General features: G+C 68.5%; 4 protein-coding genes across 7 annotated transcripts; 3 read left to right on the top strand and 1 right to left on the bottom strand.

Annotated features, from left to right (window-relative positions):
* The first annotated feature begins 661 nt into the window (after nucleotides 1–661).
* Nucleotides 662–5,490, top strand: ACBD4 (acyl-CoA binding domain containing 4). Of its 3 annotated transcripts, none has more exons than XR_009820920.1 (10): nucleotides 662–741; nucleotides 811–931; nucleotides 1,014–1,098; nucleotides 1,170–1,290; nucleotides 3,195–3,266; nucleotides 3,685–3,782; nucleotides 4,011–4,149; nucleotides 4,854–5,046; nucleotides 5,155–5,193; nucleotides 5,366–5,410. XR_009820920.1 is itself a non-coding variant. In XM_062019236.1 (10 exons), exons 1-10 carry the CDS (start codon nucleotides 672–674, stop codon nucleotides 5,474–5,476), a joined length of 1,029 nt encoding a protein of 342 aa, XP_061875220.1. In that variant the 5' UTR covers nucleotides 662–671; the 3' UTR covers nucleotides 5,477–5,490. The 3 variants fall into 3 exon arrangements, 2 of the variants coding, with proteins under 2 accessions (XP_061875220.1, XP_061875222.1); XM_062019236.1 differs by having other exon boundaries at nucleotides 4,874–5,046; nucleotides 5,366–5,490; XM_062019238.1 differs by lacking the exon at nucleotides 5,366–5,410 and having other exon boundaries at nucleotides 5,155–5,240.
* A 1,279-nt stretch (nucleotides 5,491–6,769) lies between these two features.
* On the top strand, nucleotides 6,770–8,112 carry LOC133628788 (protein HEXIM1-like). Its single transcript, XM_062018109.1, has one exon. The coding sequence runs from the start codon at nucleotides 6,994–6,996 to the stop codon at nucleotides 7,894–7,896; it is 903 nt and encodes a 300-aa protein (XP_061874093.1). The 5' UTR covers nucleotides 6,770–6,993; the 3' UTR covers nucleotides 7,897–8,112.
* A 938-nt stretch (nucleotides 8,113–9,050) lies between these two features.
* On the bottom strand, nucleotides 9,051–11,383 carry LOC133628824 (atherin-like). The gene is made up of 3 exons (XM_062018422.1): nucleotides 11,137–11,383; nucleotides 10,406–10,494; nucleotides 9,051–9,646 (listed from the first exon to the last, which is right to left on the bottom strand). The coding sequence occupies exons 1-3, from the start codon at nucleotides 11,378–11,380 to the stop codon at nucleotides 9,515–9,517; spliced, it is 465 nt and encodes a 154-aa protein (XP_061874406.1). The 5' UTR covers nucleotides 11,381–11,383; the 3' UTR covers nucleotides 9,051–9,514.
* A 3,427-nt stretch (nucleotides 11,384–14,810) lies between these two features.
* Nucleotides 14,811–18,789, top strand: LOC104552387 (myosin light chain kinase, smooth muscle). Of its 2 annotated transcripts, none has more exons than XM_062017918.1 (10): nucleotides 14,811–15,026; nucleotides 15,381–15,510; nucleotides 15,897–15,987; nucleotides 16,090–16,293; nucleotides 16,544–16,761; nucleotides 17,098–17,221; nucleotides 17,299–17,451; nucleotides 17,638–17,758; nucleotides 17,829–17,919; nucleotides 18,648–18,789. In XM_062017918.1, the coding sequence occupies exons 2-10, from the start codon at nucleotides 15,495–15,497 to the stop codon at nucleotides 18,683–18,685; spliced, it is 1,056 nt and encodes a 351-aa protein (XP_061873902.1). In that variant the 5' UTR covers nucleotides 14,811–15,026; nucleotides 15,381–15,494; the 3' UTR covers nucleotides 18,686–18,789. The 2 variants fall into 2 exon arrangements, with proteins under 2 accessions (XP_061873902.1, XP_061873903.1); XM_062017919.1 differs by lacking the exon at nucleotides 18,648–18,789 and adding an exon at nucleotides 18,484–18,588.
* Nucleotides 18,790–18,949: the final 160 nt, after the last annotated feature.

Genomic DNA, 18,949 nt, shown 5'->3' on the forward strand with positions numbered 1-18,949 from the left:
CCATGCTCAGTGTGCTGGTGTCAGGTGTCAATGCTCACTGTGGCGATGCCCAGGCTGCCTGTGCCAGTGCCATGTCCTGGAGCTTTGCCCCAGTCCTCAGGTTCACTGTGCTGGTGCCCTGTCCCGGTGCCAGTGCTCACTGTGCCAGTGCCCGTGCTCACTGTGCCAGTGCCCGGTGCCGATGCTCACTGTGCCGATGCCCGTCACCCCGCGCCGGGTGCCGCGCCGCTGCAATCTCTCCCGTGTCCGCCAGGCGGCGACACAGCCGCACCGGTGCCTGTGCTGCGGCGCTGTGTCCAGCAGGTGGCGCGGCGGAACAGCCGGGGGGGGAAGGGGCGGGCCGGCCCGTTTGGGAAGCGCGCGCTGAGTGGGCGCGGGGCGGCGGGGCCGCTGTCGGTGCCGCTGCCGCTGTTGGTGCCGCTGCCGCTGTTGGTGCCGCTGCCGCTGCCGCTGCCGTTGCCGCTGCCGCTGTCGGTGCCGGGGCCGCTGCCGCTGTCGGTGCCGCTGCCGCTGCCGCTGTCGGTGCCGCTGCCGCTGTCGGTGCCGGGGCCGCTGCCGCTGCCGCTGTCGGTGCCGCTGCCGCTGCCGCTGTCGGTGCCGCTGCCGCTGTCGGCGCCGCTGCCGCTGTCGGTGGCGGTGCCGCGGCCGCTGTCGGCGCCGGCGCCGGCGCCATGGACGAGCCCGGCTGCGGGGAGCAGTTCCGAGCCGCTGTCCGCGTTATCCAGGGGCTGCCCCGCAGCGGTGAGCAGGGGCCGGGAGCGGCGCCGCGTCCGCATCTCCCGGCGCCGCTGATGCCGCGTCCCGCCGCAGGTTCCTACCGACCGTCCTACGAGGAGATGCTGCGCTTCTACAGCTACTACAAGCAGGCGACAGTGGGGTGCTGCCAAGGCCCGCGGCCCGGCTTCTGGGACCCCATCGGCCGGTACAAGTGGTGAGGCCGGCGGGGGGTGGGGGGTCCCGCCTCGGGGCTGCTGTCGCCCCCCCGCCCGGCTCACGGGCACCGCCGCCCGCAGGGACGCGTGGCACAGCCTGGGCAGCATGTCCAAGGAGGAGGCGATGGCAGCTTACGTGGCTGAGATGAAGAAGGTGGCCCAAAAGGTAGCGGGGAGGGAGCTGCGGCCGTGGGCAGGTGCCCGGCGGTGCCCGGCGTGAGCTGTGGCCCTCCCCAGGTCATTGACACGGTGCCCATGGACGAGGCCACCGAGGAGATGTTCGGGTACTTCGAGCCGCTCTACGACGTGATCCACGACATGCCCCGGCCCCCCGAGGCCTTCTTCAAGAGGAAAAGGGGTAAGTGGGAGCCGCTGTGCCCAGCGCATCTTCCTCTCTGTGCCCTGCTCTCCCCTCCTGGCACATGGCTCCTGCTGCTCCCTGCTGGCTTCTGCACTGGGATGCCCATTGCCCTGGGCCCAGGGCACATCCTTCTGCTGCTCCCTGAGAGGTGGGACATGGGACACACACCACGTCCCATCTGGCTCCCAGCTGTGGCACAGCTGCTGCTGAGGTGCCCGTCTGGGCACCACCAAACCAGTGTCTCACCTGGTGACACGAGTGTCCCTGCGGTCTGGGCTTTCTGCAACACCTGGAGGCAAGAACTCCAGATTTGGCTTCCAAGTGCCCCTTGGCCCGAGTCCCTGTCCACGGCAGAGCAGGGGCTGAGGTCTCCAGGAGAGCTGGAACAGGGAGGCTGTGCTTTGCTGGGGGAGGGGCTGAGCTCCCGTGAGAGCTGGTGCAGGGAGGCTGTGCTTTGCTGGGGCAGGGGCTGAGCTCTCAAGGAGAGCTGGAACAGGGAGGCTGTGCTTTGCTGGGGCAGGGGCTGAGCTCTCAAGGAGAGCTGGAACAGGGAGGCTGTGCTTTGCTGGGGCAGGGGCTGAGCTCTCAAGGAGAGCTGGTGCAGGGAGGCTGTGCTTTGCCCTGGCACTGGTCCACCTCCAGGCAGGGCAGGCTGTGTGCATGGAGCCCAGGAGATCTGATGTAAACAGCTGGATGGGCTGGCCAGTGTTTCCAGCAGAGTGCATGTGGAGAAACTGGGTTGAGAAACGTGATTACTGGGACCGCCTCCTGCTGGAGAAGCGTCCTGCCCAGCCCTTGCATCCCATCCCATCCCATCTCATCCCACCCCCGTGGCTGGCTGGAGCAGCCCTCGCTGTGCCTTCCTTGTGAGGAGCGTCCGAGGCAGCGAGGGGCCGGCCAGCTGCCTGTCCCAGCCTCTGCTTGTGCCACATCTCCCGTGGATGAGCTCAGCAGCAGATGAGCCTCCGAGGTCTGTTTGCAGTGAGTGTGTAACTGTCAGCACGTTGCTAAGGGCAGAGGAGCCCTGACAAACGGCCTGTCCCTGGGCATCTGTCCTGTGTCCGACAGCCCCTGGCACCCTCTGCTGCCACAGCCACGCTGCCCGTGGGGCTCAGGATGGCTGCTCCTGCCTCTGCTCCCCGGCCACTGCTCCATTTTGATGCTGAATCCCTTTAAAGGGCAAAATAGACTTCATTTTTCTCTGGAAGAGTTGGGTCATGACCTGCTTGGGAGCATCCCCCAGTGCTGGTGTCACGAATGAGAATGCTGCTCCAGCCCAAGCCCGGCAGCACCTGGGGCGTGCTGGGCCTGAGCTGCACCAAAGGCTCGTTTAAACCACGGCACTTCTGAAGCCATTGACTCATTTGTGTTAAAGGTTCTCAGCCTCACCTCCAGGTTTGGTGCAACTGCAGCTTGTTGCCTCTAATCCGGAGGAGAAAGGGCAGGTGGGAGGCTGTGGCGGGTGAGGGCGCGGAGCCCGCGGGGAGCTCTCAGGGGGCAGAGGTGCCCCACAGAGGAAGCTGGGCACGTCTGGGCTCCTTTCCAAACCCCACACACCCTGAAGTGGCAGCTGGAACCCAAACCGGGAAGGTGTCAGGGTCCCTGTGTCTCTGCAGCCAGCAGAGCTTCCCCCAGCCCCTGGCACACTGGGGTCCGGACTGGGGCAGCCGGGCAGCACAGCTCTGCCAGCCCCACGGGCACGGGGCTGCTGGGGGAGCCAGGCCTGGCCAGGCCTGTGATGAGTGAGGCAACGGCCCCAGCCTGCACCCACGGCCCCGGGGGTGCCATGGCAGGGTGGGCACACAGAGCTGGCGGCGGGGAGGCAGGCGAGGCTGAGCCCAGCCTGCAGCAAGCATCACCTGGAGTCCTTGACCTCTCCTCTGGCCCTTCCCTCCCCGCAGGCAGCCAGGAGCAGAGCCCCGACCCCGGCAGCAGCCTGACCCCGGAGCAGCAGGACGGGCCGCCTGGGCCAGGTTGGTTGCCCCCTTGGTGGCCCCAGTGCAGGCAGCACCGGCAGAGACCCTGCGGGGGAGGCAGCAGGGCTGAGGCTGGGCCCCCATCGCCAGCAGAGCCCTGGGCACCTCTGGCCCGGCCCCACTGGAGCTTCAGGCATTGCCCGAGGAGCCTCTGGCCGTGCCCGGGGCCAGGGCGGGGTGCTTGGTGCAGCGGCTGTGCAGGCACCCCAGTGCCAGCTGGTGTTGTGCCGCAGGGCAGGGGGAAGGGGAGCTGGGCCCTTGGGTTCCCAGCCGCCTCTGGCTGGTGCTGGTGGAGCCAGTTCCTTCCCCCCGTGCCGGTCCCTCTCCCGCGTGCTGGCAGCCAGGCTGAGCCGCCGCTGCCCTCCGGCGCCGCTCTGCCCCGCTGGCACTGCTCAGCCCTCTGCTTCCCTTGCAGGACGGGGCCCGGCTCCTGCCACCAAGGCTGCCCAGGCGACCAGTGACTCGGAGGGGGACGTGTACTGCGATACCCTGGAGCAGATGGAGCCCGAGCAGGTAACGTGGCGCTGGGTGGCGCTGGGGCCCCGCTGCCAGCCCTGCCCTGCCTGTGCTCCGCGGGCACAGCTCCGGACCGGCCCCTCACCGCGGCATCCCGGCACGGCCACGCGCGGCCTCGCCCTCCTGGGCACCCTCCTGGGGCAGAGGCCAGCAGCGCTGCCCTGGCACGGCCGGCCGTGCCCCCGCAGCCCGGGCTGGCTCGGGACCCCCCTTCTCTCTGGGCAGGCGCTGGGTCTCTCCCCGAATGGCGTCCAGGCCGGGCCGCCCCTGCCCCCCAGCACCGGGCAGGGACAGCAGAAGGCTGCGGGCAGAAGACTGCTGGGGAGGAGCAGCGCTGGCCTGGCCGCCCTGGGCTCCCAGAGAGGTGGGTGCTGCCCGCTGCTCGCCCCACCTGCAGCGGGGCCGGCTCCAGGGGCTGCGGCCAGCAATGGGAACAGGGTTTGGGTCACTGAGGAGCGCTGAGCATCCCCTGTGCTCCGCCCTCGCTCCCCAGGGAGCAGCTTTACCTCCCTAGGGCACGTGCCCTGTGTTGCCCCTGTCTCACAGGGGTGGACAATTGCCTGCATTTGGGAAGTGGATCCCTGCAGCCTCCTGCCCTTGTCCCTGCTGCCCCGGGGCCTCCTCCTCAGGGGACAAGGAGCCTCCTGCCAGCCCCTGCTCCTGGCTGGCATCGCTGTCCTCACCCTGGGGCCTGCAGGGCTGGTACTGCCGCCTGCCCTGGGCACAAGCCCCCCGTCCCACCTTCCCCAGGGGCCGTTTGCAACCCCCTCTGGGGCTGCCTGACCTTGGGAGGTTGGTGCTTGAAGCTGGGCTGGGCTGTGCCCCTCAGCCGGGGTGTGTGGGGCCTGGCAGGGAGGCAGGGGTGCAGACAGGGCCCCCTGCCCGGCCCCCAGGACCCTGCAGAGCCCACAGTGCCGGGCTGGAGCTGCCCCACCATCACCCCCGGCTCCAGGGCACCTCAGGCTGGGGGTTCTGCCCGGGGCAGCGTGGCGTGGGCAGCCTGGGGCACAGCTCCTGGAGCTGCTGCTCACATGGAGTGGCCTCTGCCAGCACGTGTCCCCCCTGCAGCAGCTGTCTCTGCCCCACAGACGCCTGCCTCTGCCCCACAGCCGCCCCCGGGCTGGTGGGGGCCGTGCTGGAGGCCGGGGGGCTGCCGGGGGAGCCGGGGCCCGGCGTGGCCGGCGCCGTGCGAGCGCTGCAGGACGACATGCGGCGGGTGCTGGAGCGGCTGAGCGCCCTGGAGACGCTCACGCAGGGGCAGGTACGGCTGGGGGGGCGCGGGGGGGTCCTCTGCCCCGCGGCACGGGCTGGGATGCTGCAGGGGGGCGCCCGGCCGCGCCAGCATCCCGCCCCCGCTCCCGTCCTGCAGGGGGACGCGGCTGGGACCGATCCTGACCAGGCTGTGCAGGTGAGGCGGCGGCGCTGCCCCCGGGCACACGGCGGGGAAGGGCCCTGGGCTGAGCAGCCGGCGCCCTCCGTGGCCGCGCCCGCAGCGCCGGGGCTGCCCGGGGTGCCGGGGGGGGGGTGTGGGGGGGGCCGCCGTTGCCCCCTCCCCACGCCCCGCCGTGTCCCCGCGCCAGGCCCCGCCGCCGTGGCCGCTGCCCGTGTCCCCGAGCACGCTGCTGTTCCTCGTCGCCTGGCCGTTCCTCACGCAGTGGCTGCTGCGGCGCTGGGCCGCCGCCAGGAGGTGACGGCCGCGGCCCCGAGCGGGCCCGTCCCGCCGGCGCGGCCGAGCCCCGGGACGGGCCCCCCGGGCGGGCGGCGGCTGCTGCCCCGGCGCTACCGGCGCGATTCAAGTCGTGTTTGGCGCGGCCGCCGTGCCCAGCCCCGCGCCGGCCGGGACGGGGCAGCCGCGGGGCACCGCGCCGCTCTGTGCCCGCAGCGCAGCGGGGCGCGGCCCCAGAGCCCCGGCGGCTCCTGCGCCCGTCCTCAGCGTCCCCGCGGGGCGGGACCCCGGTCGCGGGGGTGGCCGCGGGGGCCCCTCAGACACACGCTTCCCCTCGCAGCGGCGCCAGCGCGGAGTCCCGCTGCCGTCGAGCCGGGGGGAGCTGTGACCAGGGCCCCCCTTCTGCTGCCCCCGGGGGCGGTTCCCCCGCCGTTGGCCACCGACTCCCCGCGTCCCCGCCCGTGGGACCCCGCGCCGTGCCCTGCACAGGCCGCCGCCCCCGCCGCGGATCCCCCGGGCCCGTGGGTCCCCTCGAGCCCCCCCCGTCCCGCTCCACGCTGCAGCCCCAGCCGGGGGCCAGGGGAGCGTGCAGGGACACCCGCACACACGCACAGGAGCAGTGTGGGGTGCCACGGCCGGGCCCCGCGCGGCGCCCGCAGCACAGCGCCGCGTTCCCTTTAACGAGGGACTTCTTTCCGTCTCGGTTTGTTTACGTGTCCCTCCGCGGCCCCGCAGCGGGCGCCGCACCGAGCGCCGCACCGAGATCCCTCCGCCGCGCCCCCCCCCCCCCCCCCGGGGCACGGGAACCCTCCGCCCCGCAGCGGGGCCGCAGCACCGCCCGGCGGCTCCTCCGCGCCGCGGGGACTCCTTTCGGGCCGCTGCACGGGCCGCACCGGGCCGGGGGGGGGTGTGGGGGTGGTGCTGCCCTCGGCGCGGCCTTGAAGGTCGCGGGGCGCGCAGCCCGGCGCACGGGGGCGCCCCTCCGCGCGTGGTACGGCCCACGCCCGGGCCCCGCCCCCCCTCCCGCGGATTGGCGGCGCCGCCTGCGAGTGACGTCCGGCGCGGCCAATCGCGGCTCGGCTCCGGGCCGCGGGCGAGGGGCGTGGCCCGGCGGGCCGGCCCCTCCCCCGGTGCGCCGCGATTGGCCGCGAGGCGGTGCCGCCCGCGCGCGGGGGGGCGGGGGGCGGGGCCGGGCGGGCTGCGCGCGTGCGCGGGGAGGCGCCGGGCGCGCGCGGCTACTTAAGGCGGCGGCGCGGGCGGGGAGCGGCAGTCGGCGGCGGCGGCGGCGGGCGGTGGTGGTCGAGGCGCGGGGCGGGAGCGCGCGCGGGGGGCGGGCGCGAGGGAGGAGGCAGCGGCCGCGGCGCGTGCCATGCGCGCGGGGGGGCGGGCCCGGCGGCGTTAACCCCCTCGGCGACCGGCGGCCGTGACCCCCCCTGCCCCCGGGGCCTCGGCCCCGCGCCATGGCCCGGGCGGCCTGAGCGGAAGCGGCCCCATGCGGCGCGGGTAGCGCCCCGTTTCCCCGAGGGAGCGCGGCCCGGTGCCATGGCCGACGCGGCGTCTGCCGAGCCGGGGCCGGAGCCCCAGAGCGACCCGGAACCCCGCGGCGAGCCCGAGCCGCGGCCCCAGCCGGAGCCCGAGCGCGGGGAAGCGGCGGCGGACGGGCAGCCCGAGCGAGTGCCGCCCCCCGGGGCGGAGGAGGCGGCGGGCGCGGGCGGCGAAGAGGAGCGGCCGGCGGTTGGTGCGGCGGCGCGTCCCGGGTTCGGGCCCCGGTACCGGCCGGCCGTCGGTCGCGCGGAGGAGTGGCCGGTGAAGAAGAAGCACCGGCGGCGGCCGTCGAAGAAGAAGCGGCGCTGGAAGCCGTACTCGAAACTGAGCTGGGAGGAGAAGCAGCAGTTCGACGAGCGGCAGAGCCTCCGCGCGTCCCGGCTGCGCGCCGAGATGTTCGCCAAGGGGCAGCCCGTGGCCCCCTACAACACCACGCAGTTCCTGATGGAGGACCACGACCAGGAGGAGCCCGACCTCAAAACCGGGCTGTACCCGCGGCGAGCCGCCGCCAAGTCGGACGACACGAGCGAGGAGGATTTCCTGGAGGAGGCGGCGGAGGAGGACGGGGGCAGCGACGGGATGGGGGGCGACGGCAGCGAGTTTCTGCAGCGGGACTTCTCGGAGACCTACGAGCGGTACCATGTGGAGAGCCTGCAGAACATGAGCAAGCAGGAGCTGGTGAAGGAGTACCTGGAGCTGGAGAAGTGCCTCTCCCGCATGGAGGAGGAGAACAACCGCCTGAGGATGGAGAGCAAAAAACACGGGGGGGACGCGGCGGAGACGGCGCGGCTGCGGCAGCTGGAGCTGGAGGTGGACAGGCTGCGGGCCGAGAACCAGCGGCTGCTGCGGGAGAGGGACCTGCCCGGCCCGGAGAAAGGGCCCTGCGTGCCCGCCGAGTGACGCTGGGGGCGGGGGAGGGGGCGGGCAGGGGGCGGCCGGGCGCCCCTTGCTCGGGCGGGTGGGGGGTGATGGCGGGGAGGGAGTTGGGGGTCATTTTTTTTTTGTGTCTAAACCAAAAAGAAAGGAGGAAAAAACCTGCCCAGGAAAGCTGTAAATTGGCCAAAAGTGACTATAAGAATATAGAGGTCTAATAAATGTAATGACTTGTACCTGTAACGGTTCTGGTGTGGTCTGTAGGGGGCCGAGGGCGACAGGCCCCCGGGGAACGCGGTGGGGCTGGTTAGGAACTGCTCTGGGGGTGGCTGCTTCAGGGCCACAAAAAGTGGGTGAACTGCAGCTTGGTCTCAACTTTAATCTGTCTCTGTGAGCTGAAATTGTGTAAAACAGCCAGAAAAGGGGAAAAGCCGGTGTGGGGTGGGCACAGCCTCCAGCTTCTCAAGGAAATAACGACCTCAACTGCTGCTGTTTGCCTAAAAACCTTCACTCTGTTCCCCCAGGTCTGTAGAACTCGGCTCAGGTACCCGAGAGCTGGGCCAAAACTGCCTAAACCTGGACTTCTGAGCTCCAAGTGAAGGAAAAAGCCTTGAGAGCTGTGCAGCAGGCCGGGGAGAAGTTTAGGTAACTGGTGCTTGGCCTCTGAAATGGCTGATGGGGGTGTGGGGGGACAGAGACAACTCGGGCTCTTATTCACCTGAGAGGGGAAGGAGAAGAGCAAGAGCTGCAGGAAGCTGGGGCTGAATTAAAGGGCAAAGGGATGGAGGAGTGTGGCTCTGGGCTCACCTGGGGATGGGTGTTGCAGGAGCGGGGGGTTCAGGGGCCCAGCGTGGGGCTGAGTGGAATGGGGTCGGTTTAAACCCAAAGGATGGGGGTGGCAGGAGCACGGTGGGTGTCACACGGGAGCCTGGAGCTGCTGCTGTGGGGGTGGGATCTGGGGAGGGGTTTCATGAGGCTGCACCTCCCGGGACCAGCAGCCCCTGTCCCCAGCACAGCTCTGGGACTGTCTGAGGTGGGGCTGGGGGATCTGTGCCCCCAGCAGCCCGGGTGCTGTGGGGCTGTGAACCTGGCTGCTGACCCCTAGGAATCAACCCTGGGAGTTACCTGTAAATGCTTGAACAAATGCAACTTCAAACACTCAAAGCACAAGGATGAGGGACAAGTAGCACATGGGTGAGCTGCCCAGGCTGCTGGGGCTCCACCAGCACGGCCTCCTTTATTCTGTGCTCGCTGCAGGAATGGAGGCACCGCACCTCAGCTCCTGGCACAGGCTCAGCCGGGCCCCTCCTGCGCCCAGAGCCCCGGCACACACGGACCCACGGCGCTGGGGGAGCCTTGGAACCTCGGAGTGGCTCAGTAAGGGGCAGGAGCTTCCCCACAGAGGTCAGGGCAGGCGAGCTCCAGCCCAGCTCGGCTCACTGAGAACAAGTAAGCTCCTGGCGGTGCCCAGAGCGGAAAGGGCAGCAGTTACTGCCTGCTGAGGGGGAGGCAGCCGAGGGCAGTGACCCCTGGGGGGGGGGGGCAGCCGCTGCTGCCAGGCCTCTGAGGCACATCCCTTCTGCTGCTGCCACCACTCTGCTCCTTCCCAGGCTGCTGGAGCCAACTGCCCTTTGTTCCTGCTTCTTCAGGGAGACCTGAATGCCCCCCCAGAGACAGGTTGGGTCCCTTCTGGCAGGAGCCAGGCCGCTCTGCCCAAGGGAGGGACTGAACCCTCCTCCCTGAGGCCGTTCCTGTCCCAGGCAGAGCCCTGAAAGCACTGCAAGGACAAGGAGTTGTGCAGCTCAGCAGCCTGGCACGTTAAGGGAGTGAAGTGCCACCCCCAATCCCGGGCTGCAGAGAGCACAGGGGGGCTGGGGGGGCTCAGGGAGCAGCTCCCAGTGCCACAATTACAGCCCAACGTTCACTCCACGGGGTTGTGCTGAAGTGGGGACACGGCAGCTGTTCTGCCCCTGAGGGAACGGCCCCGGTGGGCTGGACCTGGGGAGGGGTTTGGTGAGGCTGCACGTCCTGAGGCCATTTTGTCAGAGAGAGGAAACATCAGCCCCAGCTCCTCCTGTGCAGCCCCTTCCTGCTCCCACCCCACCAAGAGCCCCTCAGCCACCCCAGATGTAACGGCCTGAAGGTGAAACCCCAGCAGCTGGGCAAAGCCAACTGAAATCAGAGCTCCCAGCAGGTGAAGGGGCTGAGGAAGAGCTTCCCCTCCCGGCCTCGGACAGGCAGCAGCTCCCAGTGTGAAGTGCTAGAGCTCAGGGACTCCTAAAGCAACGTGTGGGCCAAGGATTGTCAGCAGAGGTGGGACAACAAAGAGTCTTCAGGGAAAAACCCCAGCAGCACGTGCATCAGTGTGAAGAATCCTGCTGTCAACATGAGTCCACATCCCACTGCAACCCCTCCCTGGTGCCACAAGCCTCCAAAACCCCACCGATTCACCCCAAACCTGGGCCTGGGTGACGCCAGGGCTGAGTGGCACCAGCTGCCCGTGGCAGGGGGAGGGAACCGTGGCCACAGCACTCACCAAAGCACCCGAGGCTGGAGGCGGCCAGGCTCGCCGCTTGCTGGGGAGAGGCTGCTGGCAGCTCAGAGCCTCCCTGCCTGCAGCTGCCACTGCAAGGAAACAAAAGGAAGGTCAGTTTGGAGAAAATAAACCAGGCCTTTAAAATCTGCCTTTGCCCAGGGCCAGCAGCCCCCTCAGCTCCTGCCCAGCCCCTGCCTCACGCCGGGCCCAGGGGCACTGCGGCCTCCCAGCAGCTCGGCCCCAGAACCCTCACACCCTTCAGTCCTTTGGCCTGTCGGGGCACCGGCAGAGCTGTGAGCCGGGGGATCCCCGGCAGGGGAACTGCCCGCGGGGATGCGGCCGTGGGGGGCTAAACCGGGGCAAACCAGCGGTTAAAGCCGAGGGATGGTTATTCCCCTGGCTGTGGGCGTCGTGCGGGCACGGAGCAGCGCTCACCCGCCCGGGCAGCGCCTTCCCCGGCCGGAGCAGCGCTCACCCGCCCGGGCAGCGCCTTCCCCGGCCGGAGCAGCGCTCACCCGCCCGGGCAGCGCCTTCCCCGGGCCACGTTTCGCCCTCAGGACGCGGCTGCAGCGCGGCCCCTGCGCTCGAAGCCCCGCAGGCGCCCGCGGCTGCCCAGCAACGCCCCAGCAGCGTGCCCGGCGAGCCGGCCCGGCCGGTGCCGAGCGGGGCCCGCCGCGGAGCAGCGCCCGGGCTCCGCCACTGCCGGGGCGCTGGCGCGGGGAGCGGCCCACCTGAGGGCCGGCGGGGAGCCGTGAGCTCCGCTCCCGGGGCAGGGCGGGCCGGGGGCGGCGGCGCGGCGCGGGCCCGGCCTCCACACACACAAAATGGCGGCCGCCGCTCCCTCACGGCCCGCTCGGCCGCCATCGCCGCCGCCGCGGGCCCGCCGCCGCTTGGCCAATCGGGCGCCGCCGTGCTGCTGACTGGCGGCTCAGCGGGGCCAATGGCAGGGGGGCTCGGGAGGAAGGGGAGGTACATCCTTTTGCCGCGGGGGCTTATGGGGGTAGTAGTCGCCGGCCGCGGCGGGGCGGTGGGCGCGGGCCGGCCGCGCACTCGCTGTCCCGTGATGCCCAGCGGCCGCACCGGCGCGTCGCCACGGAAACGGCGGGTCCGGCCCACAGCTCCCGCGCGGGCCCCGGTGCGGGCGGGGAACGGGCCGGGCGCTGCCCGGAGCCCCGCGGCGGGACGGGCGCGGCACGGCCCATCGGGCTCCGCGCCGGAGGTGTCTGGCCGGGAGGGAGGCGCTGGAATCCGGCCCGGAGGTGGCGCCGGGAACGAGGCCTCGCGCAGGCCGCCTGCGCGGCGCTGGGCCCGGCTCCGGGGACGTTCCCGCGGCGGGACGGGAGGGAGCGGAGCCGGGGCTGCGGGCGCCGCTCGTGCTTCAGCCCGGCCCTCTACCGCCTCTCTCCTGCAGAGCCTTTCCCGGCGGGCAGCGAGCGGCCGCGGTTTGCTCCTCAGCCGGCTCCGGGAGCGCTGAGCTCGGCGCGGGAGGGGCCGGTTCTGGCCCCAACGGCCTCTCTGCCCCGTCCCAGCTCTGCCCCCTGCTCCCAGGGTGAGCCCAGGCTCTATCTTGCATCGCAGGGAGAGCCAGGGGATCCCAGAGAACACTGAGGATGTGTAAAAGGCAAACAGAAGCAATACACGCTGCATAAAGGCAAAAGAAAAACCCCGAAGCAGCCGCTTGTCCATGGGAAACGAGAGCTTGGACCTTCCCTTCGGGAGGGGAGCGTGGGGCGGGTTTGGCGCTGACTTGGGGAAGGACGATGCAGGGCAGCAGCTTGGGAGCAGTCACGTTGTGCTGTTATGAAGAGATAAAGAGGCTGGTTTTTTATGGGCTTGGTGAATCCGGAAGAGACCCGGGGGGCTGGTGACCGCGTTGCCACATCCTGGGGTGGGAGCTGCTTGGTGTCACCCCCAGGACGGGGTTCTCCTATCCCCTCTGGGGCTCCCCCTGTCCCCACGGGCACAGTGCCAGCGAGGCCGTGCCAGGCTGTGCCGGGAGGTGCAGGCAGGGCTGGCAGCCAGCGAGAGGCCTGGGCTTGCCCGGCTCCGTGACGGCAACGGCTGAGGTGGTGCCAGGGAGCAGGAGGGGCCCTGGCACAGCCCCTCACCTCCCCCACGGGACTGTGTCCCGGTCCCCTTAGAGCTAGGATCTTTATAGGGGGCGGGAGGGAGGCAGATCCGCGAGCTCCAGGGTGCTGCAGCCCCGCAGCGCCAGCACCTGCCGCCCAGCACTGCACAGCCCAGCACGCAGCTCCCATCGTCTCGCAGCAGCGCCCGGCTCCCGGTGCCCCGCTCGCTGCGCTCCCAGCCTCGGCCGCGAGGGGGCGCCAGAGCCGGGCACGTGTGACACGGGACGCCAGGCCCCGCCCCTCCCACCAGGCCCCGCCCCCTCCTCCCCCCCCCGCGTGTCCCGGGGCTGCCGCTGCCCTCGTATCCCCCCATGTCCCCACTGGCCCAAGTGTCCCCCCTCGTGTCCCCAACCCCCGGGTGTCTGCAGGTCTCCCGCGTGTCCCAACACACCCCTGGGTGTCCCCATTCACGGCCGTTCTCCTGCGTCCCCCAACGTGTCCCCAAGTCCCCTGAGTGCCCCCGTCCCTCTGTGTCTCCCACCTTCCTCCCCTGTCCCCTCTGTCCCTCCATTTACCCTCACATGGCCTCTCTCTCCGTTTCCATAATGGCCCCTCACGTCCTCCACACGTCCCCGTGTCCCCCGTGCCCGCCGTGTCCCCCACATCCCCACGCTCTCCCCGTACCTTTTGCATTCCAGGGGAAACCCCGGCTCTGTTTGCTGGTGGCAAGGAGCAGAGCCCGGCTGGTGGCCAGGGCGGTGGCAGCCCCGTGCAGGGACACCCAGTTGCCCCCTGGCATCCCCAGCGCCTCTGGGCTGGTGGTGGGGGCTTGTCTTTGGGTGGGAGGTGGCTCCCGAAGAATTCACCCTTCGGCCAAACTCTGGACCCTGATGTGTCCCCGCAGGGCCGGTGGGTGCTGCCGGGCCCCCACAGCTCCCCCACACCCCGAAGCGTTTTTCTTTCCGCACCCCCCCCCCCCCCCCCGCCGTTTTCCTGCTTATTTTTGCTGCTTGTCACAAGCATCGGGCCAACACTGACATCAAGTGGCTGCCGCCATCCCTCGCAAGCCCGGGCCGCATCCTGCCTCAAGCTGGGAGCAGCCCAGCATCGATCTCCCTCACGGCCTCATCCTGTGCCGAGCGGGGCCCGGAGCCCAGCGGGACCAGCACCCGCGCCTGGAGCCCGCCGGCACCCCTCGCCGGGCAGGATGCGCCCGGCCGGACCCCACCGTCACCCCGCTGCCCGTGCCCAGCCCGGCCGCCCCCGCGTCCCCGTCCTGTCCCCGTGCCCGGCCGCGGCAGTCGATACCGCGTCGGGGTCGCGCCGAGCGCGCTGACGGCAGCGCGGGGCGAGGAGCGGCCGCCGCATCCCTCCGGCGCGGGGAAAGCCCCGTCCCCAGCCCCCGCTCCCGCAGCCCTGCCCGGCCGGGGGCGAGGTCACGCTGCGGGGCGGGCAACGAGGTCACGGCGGCCCCGCCGCCGCCCGGCCCCGGCGCTGCCGGCGGCCCTGGACTTTGTGCCGAGCGCGGGAGCGGCGGCGCGGCCGCGGGCACCGGCAGAGCCGCGGATCGCACTGGAGGGCTGGCTTCGGACAGCAGGTAACCCCCGGGAACGGCCCCTCTGCGCGGGGGGACGCCGCGGCGCCCGGGTCCCCACGGAGAACGGGACCCCCGCCGTGCCGCTGCCCCCTCCCCGCGCTGGACTCGGCTCCGGGAGGAAATCACGGCCTTATTCCTCTTTTAAAGCCGGGGAAACTGAGGCACGGCAGCACAGCGGGTGCCAGAGTGGCTGCACAGTGTCACTTTTGGGGGGATAAAGGCTGGAACACCACGTTTTTGCTCCAAACCACCACACTCAGGGGCTCAGAGGAGTTTTGCAACAGCCCATCCACCTTCATCTCAGCTTCTCCCAGAAGCCCAGGATGGGTTTTGGAGAGCACAAAAGCTCTGTTGGGATACTGGCTGCAGGTGGAGCTGGGAATAGGGGAGCAGCTGTGGGTGCTCAGCACCTTTGTGGTGACCCACCCACGGGTGGGGGGGACAGGAGGAGGTGTGGCAGGGCTGGGCTGATGGGGGATTTATCTCCTGAGAAGGGCCAAGGTGTGGATAAATCTCAAGGGAGCAGGGTGGGGCTGAGCTCTGTGGTGTGTGATGAGGTGTGTTAGAGCTCTTCAGGCTCCTGCCTTGGTGTTTCTCCAGCTGAGATCTTCACATCTCAAACCTGTGACTAAGCAGGGTGCTGGGGGGTTTGAGACTGTGGTGATGGCCAGGGTTTGGGGGAGGGCTTGGTAGTTGTTTATCCGTCAAGTCCGGAAACACTCTGCAGGGAAGGAAAGGGAGGGGAGAGCTGGGGCTGCTTCCAGAGCTGGAGGGATGCTCCTGGCTGTGCCTGGACACAGCCCTGAGATATCCCCACATGAATGAGTCCCAGTGGTCCTTAACCCCCAGCACTGGCCTTTCCAACCTCTTCCAGCTCGCCAGCAGCTGTGCAGTGACTGGGAAAGCTAAGGGACTGGCTGGTGGCCTGGGAAAGGAGAGGGCTGGACAGTGACAGGTTAGTGCTGGGGCTCTTGGGTTGGGGTTTGGGTGCTGTTGTTTAGTACCCTTGGGTGTCATTGCTTTGTCCCCCTCCCTGGAGCAGGGAAGGGACCTGTGTAAGGAAACAGGTCCCTTGCCCTACAATTGGGGCTTTTCCTGGGGATTTCCTGGCTGATGCAAGATTGGGCATTGGAAAAAACCTGGGCTTTGAGACGAAGGTGCTACTGGAGAGGGCTGTGCCATGGAAGGAGGGACTTTGCTTTGCGATGGGGCTTGGCCCCTTGCTGGGTTTCTTTGGGTCCCTCAGAATGTCAGCTCTTGGGTTGGACAGGGAGTGGAGGTGGAGAGATACTGGTGATCTCTCTGGCAGGGAGAAGGTGCATCCTCCCTCCCACCCCAGCACAGGGCTGCCGGGAGCCTCGGGGCTACATCCAGCCCTGGTCCTGACTGCTCTGGCACCCAGCGAGGAGCTGCTGGCACCACCATGTCCCAGGCAGAAGGTATGGCTGAGCCCTTGCTCCTTGTGCTCCTGGGGAGGCACAAGGCTTTGCACGGGGACCCTGCTGCTGCTGTGAGCACCCCATATCAGCCCCAGTCTCCATCCCATTCTGTTTAATGACTGTGTTGCTCTTGGATTTTTGTTCTTAAAAGCCCATTTTGCCTCAAACTGAGATTCACGGGCTGCTGGGCTGCTTCAGGAGCTCCTGTGGCAGCAGCCCCCATGCCCATGTCCCTCAGGTCCCACCTGCACTGTGTAGGGAGGGTGCTTAGGCTGGGGTGGAGTAGGGTGGAGGGGACAAATAAGCACAGGGAGGGAAAGTGCAGATGGTTAATCCCCAAATCATAAGGGATCTACACGTGGATCACTCTGCTCCCTCCCTCCCAGGAGGTGAGGAGGCCTTTGAATGCTGCCATGTGGTCATCAACAGCCGGGAGAAGGTTTCAGACGTGTACACACGGCTGGAGAAGCTGGGAGAGTAAGTGAGGAGGGGTCCCACGGCCCCACCGCTTGGCCACCGCCCCGGCTGGGATGTGGGGCAGTGGGGACAACTCCTCCATCCCTCATCCCTCTGTGCCAGGGGGAGATTCGGGACTGTGTACAGGCTGCAGGACAAAGCCAGCGGCACAATCCGGGCTGGGAAATATTTCCGCACGCGGACGGCCAAAGAGAGGAAAGCGGCCGAGGCCGAGGTGGAGCTGATGAACCTGCTGCACCACCCGCGCCTCGTGCAGTGCCTCGCTGCCTTCCAGGGCCCCAGCGAGCTCGTCATGGTCATGGAGTAGTGAGTGTGGGGGACAGAGTCAACTTCAGAGGCGGTGGGGACGGTGCTGGGCTCTGCTGGGGAGAGCGCTGAAGGTGGGGAGGGGTCCCTGTGCCGTGGGGTGCAGCAGGGGGTGTAGGATGGGTGGAATCCTGCAGACCCTGGCGAGAGGGGTGCTGAGATGCTCCCAGAGCGCTGAGTCTGGGTTGTTTGTGGGGCTTCTCCTTGGCGTCGGTACCCAGCGGAGCCCCCGGCACCTTCTGCTCCCCAGCGTGGCGGGTGGGGAGCTCTTTGAGCGCATCGTGGACGACGAGTTCGAGCACACGGAGCCCAGCAGCGCCCAGTACGTGCGGCAGATCCTGGAGGGGCTGCGTTTCATGCACGCTCAGGCCGTCGTGCACCTCGACCTCAAACCCGAGAACGTCGTCTGCGTCAGCCCCGACAGCCACTGGCTGAAGATCGCTGACTTTGGCCTGGCGCGGAAGCTGGGTGAGCAAAAAGGGGGGTCCTGGGGGATGAGGGCAGGGGCTGTCACTGTGCCAGGGACCTGATCTGGCCAGGGATGGCAGCAGGGAGCTTGGCATCTTCCTGCCTGGCCACCAAATTAGGGCCCTACCTGGTGAGTGTCATGCTCTGGGGAAGCCTGTGTGTCCCCAGCCCTGCCTCCAAGGTGGGAACCCCAAAGACCCCTGTGCCTGTGGATGCCCAGTATCCAGAGGTGCTCTAGGAGAGCACCAAGACCTTCAAAGGGCCCTGGAGCGTGGATGCAGGGGTGTGTGCTGGGGAGATCCCAGCTGGACACCGTCCCATGCATCTTGTCTGCAGCTCCAGACACCCCCGTGAAGGTGTTGCAGGGCACCCCTGAGTTCATGGCTCCAGAAGTGGTGGCCTTTGAGCCCGTGAGCTTCTCCACGGACATGTGGAGCGTCGGAGTCATCTGCTACATCCTGTGAGTAGCCTCCTGGGAAGAGCAGCGGGGGCAGGAGGGTCTCTACTGTCACTGATGTCCTTGTGTCCCCTCTTCAGGCTGAGTGGGGAGTCCCCATTCCAGGGGGACAATGACATGGAGACAATGAGCAACATCACCGCTGCCCAGTGGGACTTTGAGGAAGAGACCTTCTCAGAGGTCTCCCAGCAAGCCAAAGACTTCATCAGCCAGCTGCTGCAGAAGGACCCCCGGTACAGACCGAGGGTGGCTGTGGCTGCTGAGCCAAGCTGTGTTTTGGGAGTGGGCAAAGGGGAGTGGACAAAGGAAAGCACTGAATACAGTCAGCAGAGGGGATGCTCTGTGGCGCCATGGCAGCAGCAGAGGGTCTGATGATTGGAGAAGACCCCCTGTGACTCCCCTGCCGCATCTGCCCCCAGGCGCCGACTCACCAGCGCTGGAGCCCTGCAGCACCCCTGGCTGCAGCAGCCCCAGCCCAGCAGCACCAAGGCACTGTCCAAGGAGAGGATCAAGCAGTTCCTCACCCGTCGGAAGTGGCAGGTACCCGGGGGGATGATGAGGGGACGGGGGAGGCTCTGTTAGGGCTCAGCGCTCCTGCTCCTCTCTCCAGAAAACAGGCAAAGCTCTCCAGGCCCTCAACAGGCTGACGCTGCTGTCCCAGGGCCCCGAGAGGAAAGAGTCAGAGGCTCGGGATGAGGAAGGTGAGCGGCTGAGGGCAGGGCGAGGAGCGGGGTCGGTGCCGGTGTGAGCCCCGGGCTGTGCCGGGTGTTGTGGCGGCGCCGGAGCTGCTGGAGCCCCGCAGCGGGAGCCGGGCGGGGAGCCGCGGGAGGGGGCTCGGGGTGAAGCCCCCCGGCCGGGGAGCGGCGGCCGGAGCTTGGGCCGGTGGGGGGGCAGGAGTGGGGGGGCGGGTGTCGGCGCGGTCGGACCTTGTTGGGGACTGCGGCGGCTGCCGCCTGCGGCTGCAACGGGCGGACGGACCTAATTGAAACCCGCGAGGGCTTCAGCTGCCGGCGGCTTTGGGCTGGAGCCCGGCAGCAGCCCCGGGACTGGGGGGCACTGGGGAGGCAACGAGAGGTGTCTGAAAGCTGCCCCAGGAGGGTTTTGTTTGGCTCCCGGGGGGCATCTGCTGTGGGTTTGTGCCGTCTCCAAATTGCTGGGTTACAGGGACCCAGGACTTTGTGATTCTGCTGCTGCGGGGAACCTCAGCTCACTCTGTGGTGCTGCCCCATTGCTGTGTCCCATGACAGCCCCACGTGTTCCCCCAGCACAGGAGGGAGGCTGAGCCTGGGCAGTTCCTCACCGTTCCCTGTGTCCATGTGCCCACTGAGCTGCAGCCCGGAGCAGCACCAAGGCTCTGGGTCTCTGCCCCGACGAGGTCTGAGCCTCTCGCAGCAGCAGCTAGGAAGAAAGTATTACTTTTCTTAAACAGAGCCCAATCCCTCTGCTGTGAAAAGGACAGGGGAGTAAGAGCTGGAAGCTCTGAAGAGGACACAAATGGCTGAGGCCAGAAAAGCTGCTTTTGGGCAAGTCTCCAGGAAATAAAAACGGGTGTTTAATGTAGTAAGTTAGAACAGTTTATTATCTCTTACTTTAATAACCAGCAGGGGAACAGAAACCCCTGACCAAAGGGGGGGCTTAAACCTCTCACCCAAATAACCCAACCAAGATTGTAAGCCCTCACCCAAACCGGGTTATTTATGTGAGCTAATGCGAGGGTCACATTCCCAATCC

Source organism: Colius striatus, chromosome Z (genome assembly GCF_028858725.1).
Source record: "Colius striatus isolate bColStr4 chromosome Z, bColStr4.1.hap1, whole genome shotgun sequence".
Lineage (NCBI taxonomy): Eukaryota > Metazoa > Chordata > Aves > Coliiformes > Coliidae > Colius > Colius striatus.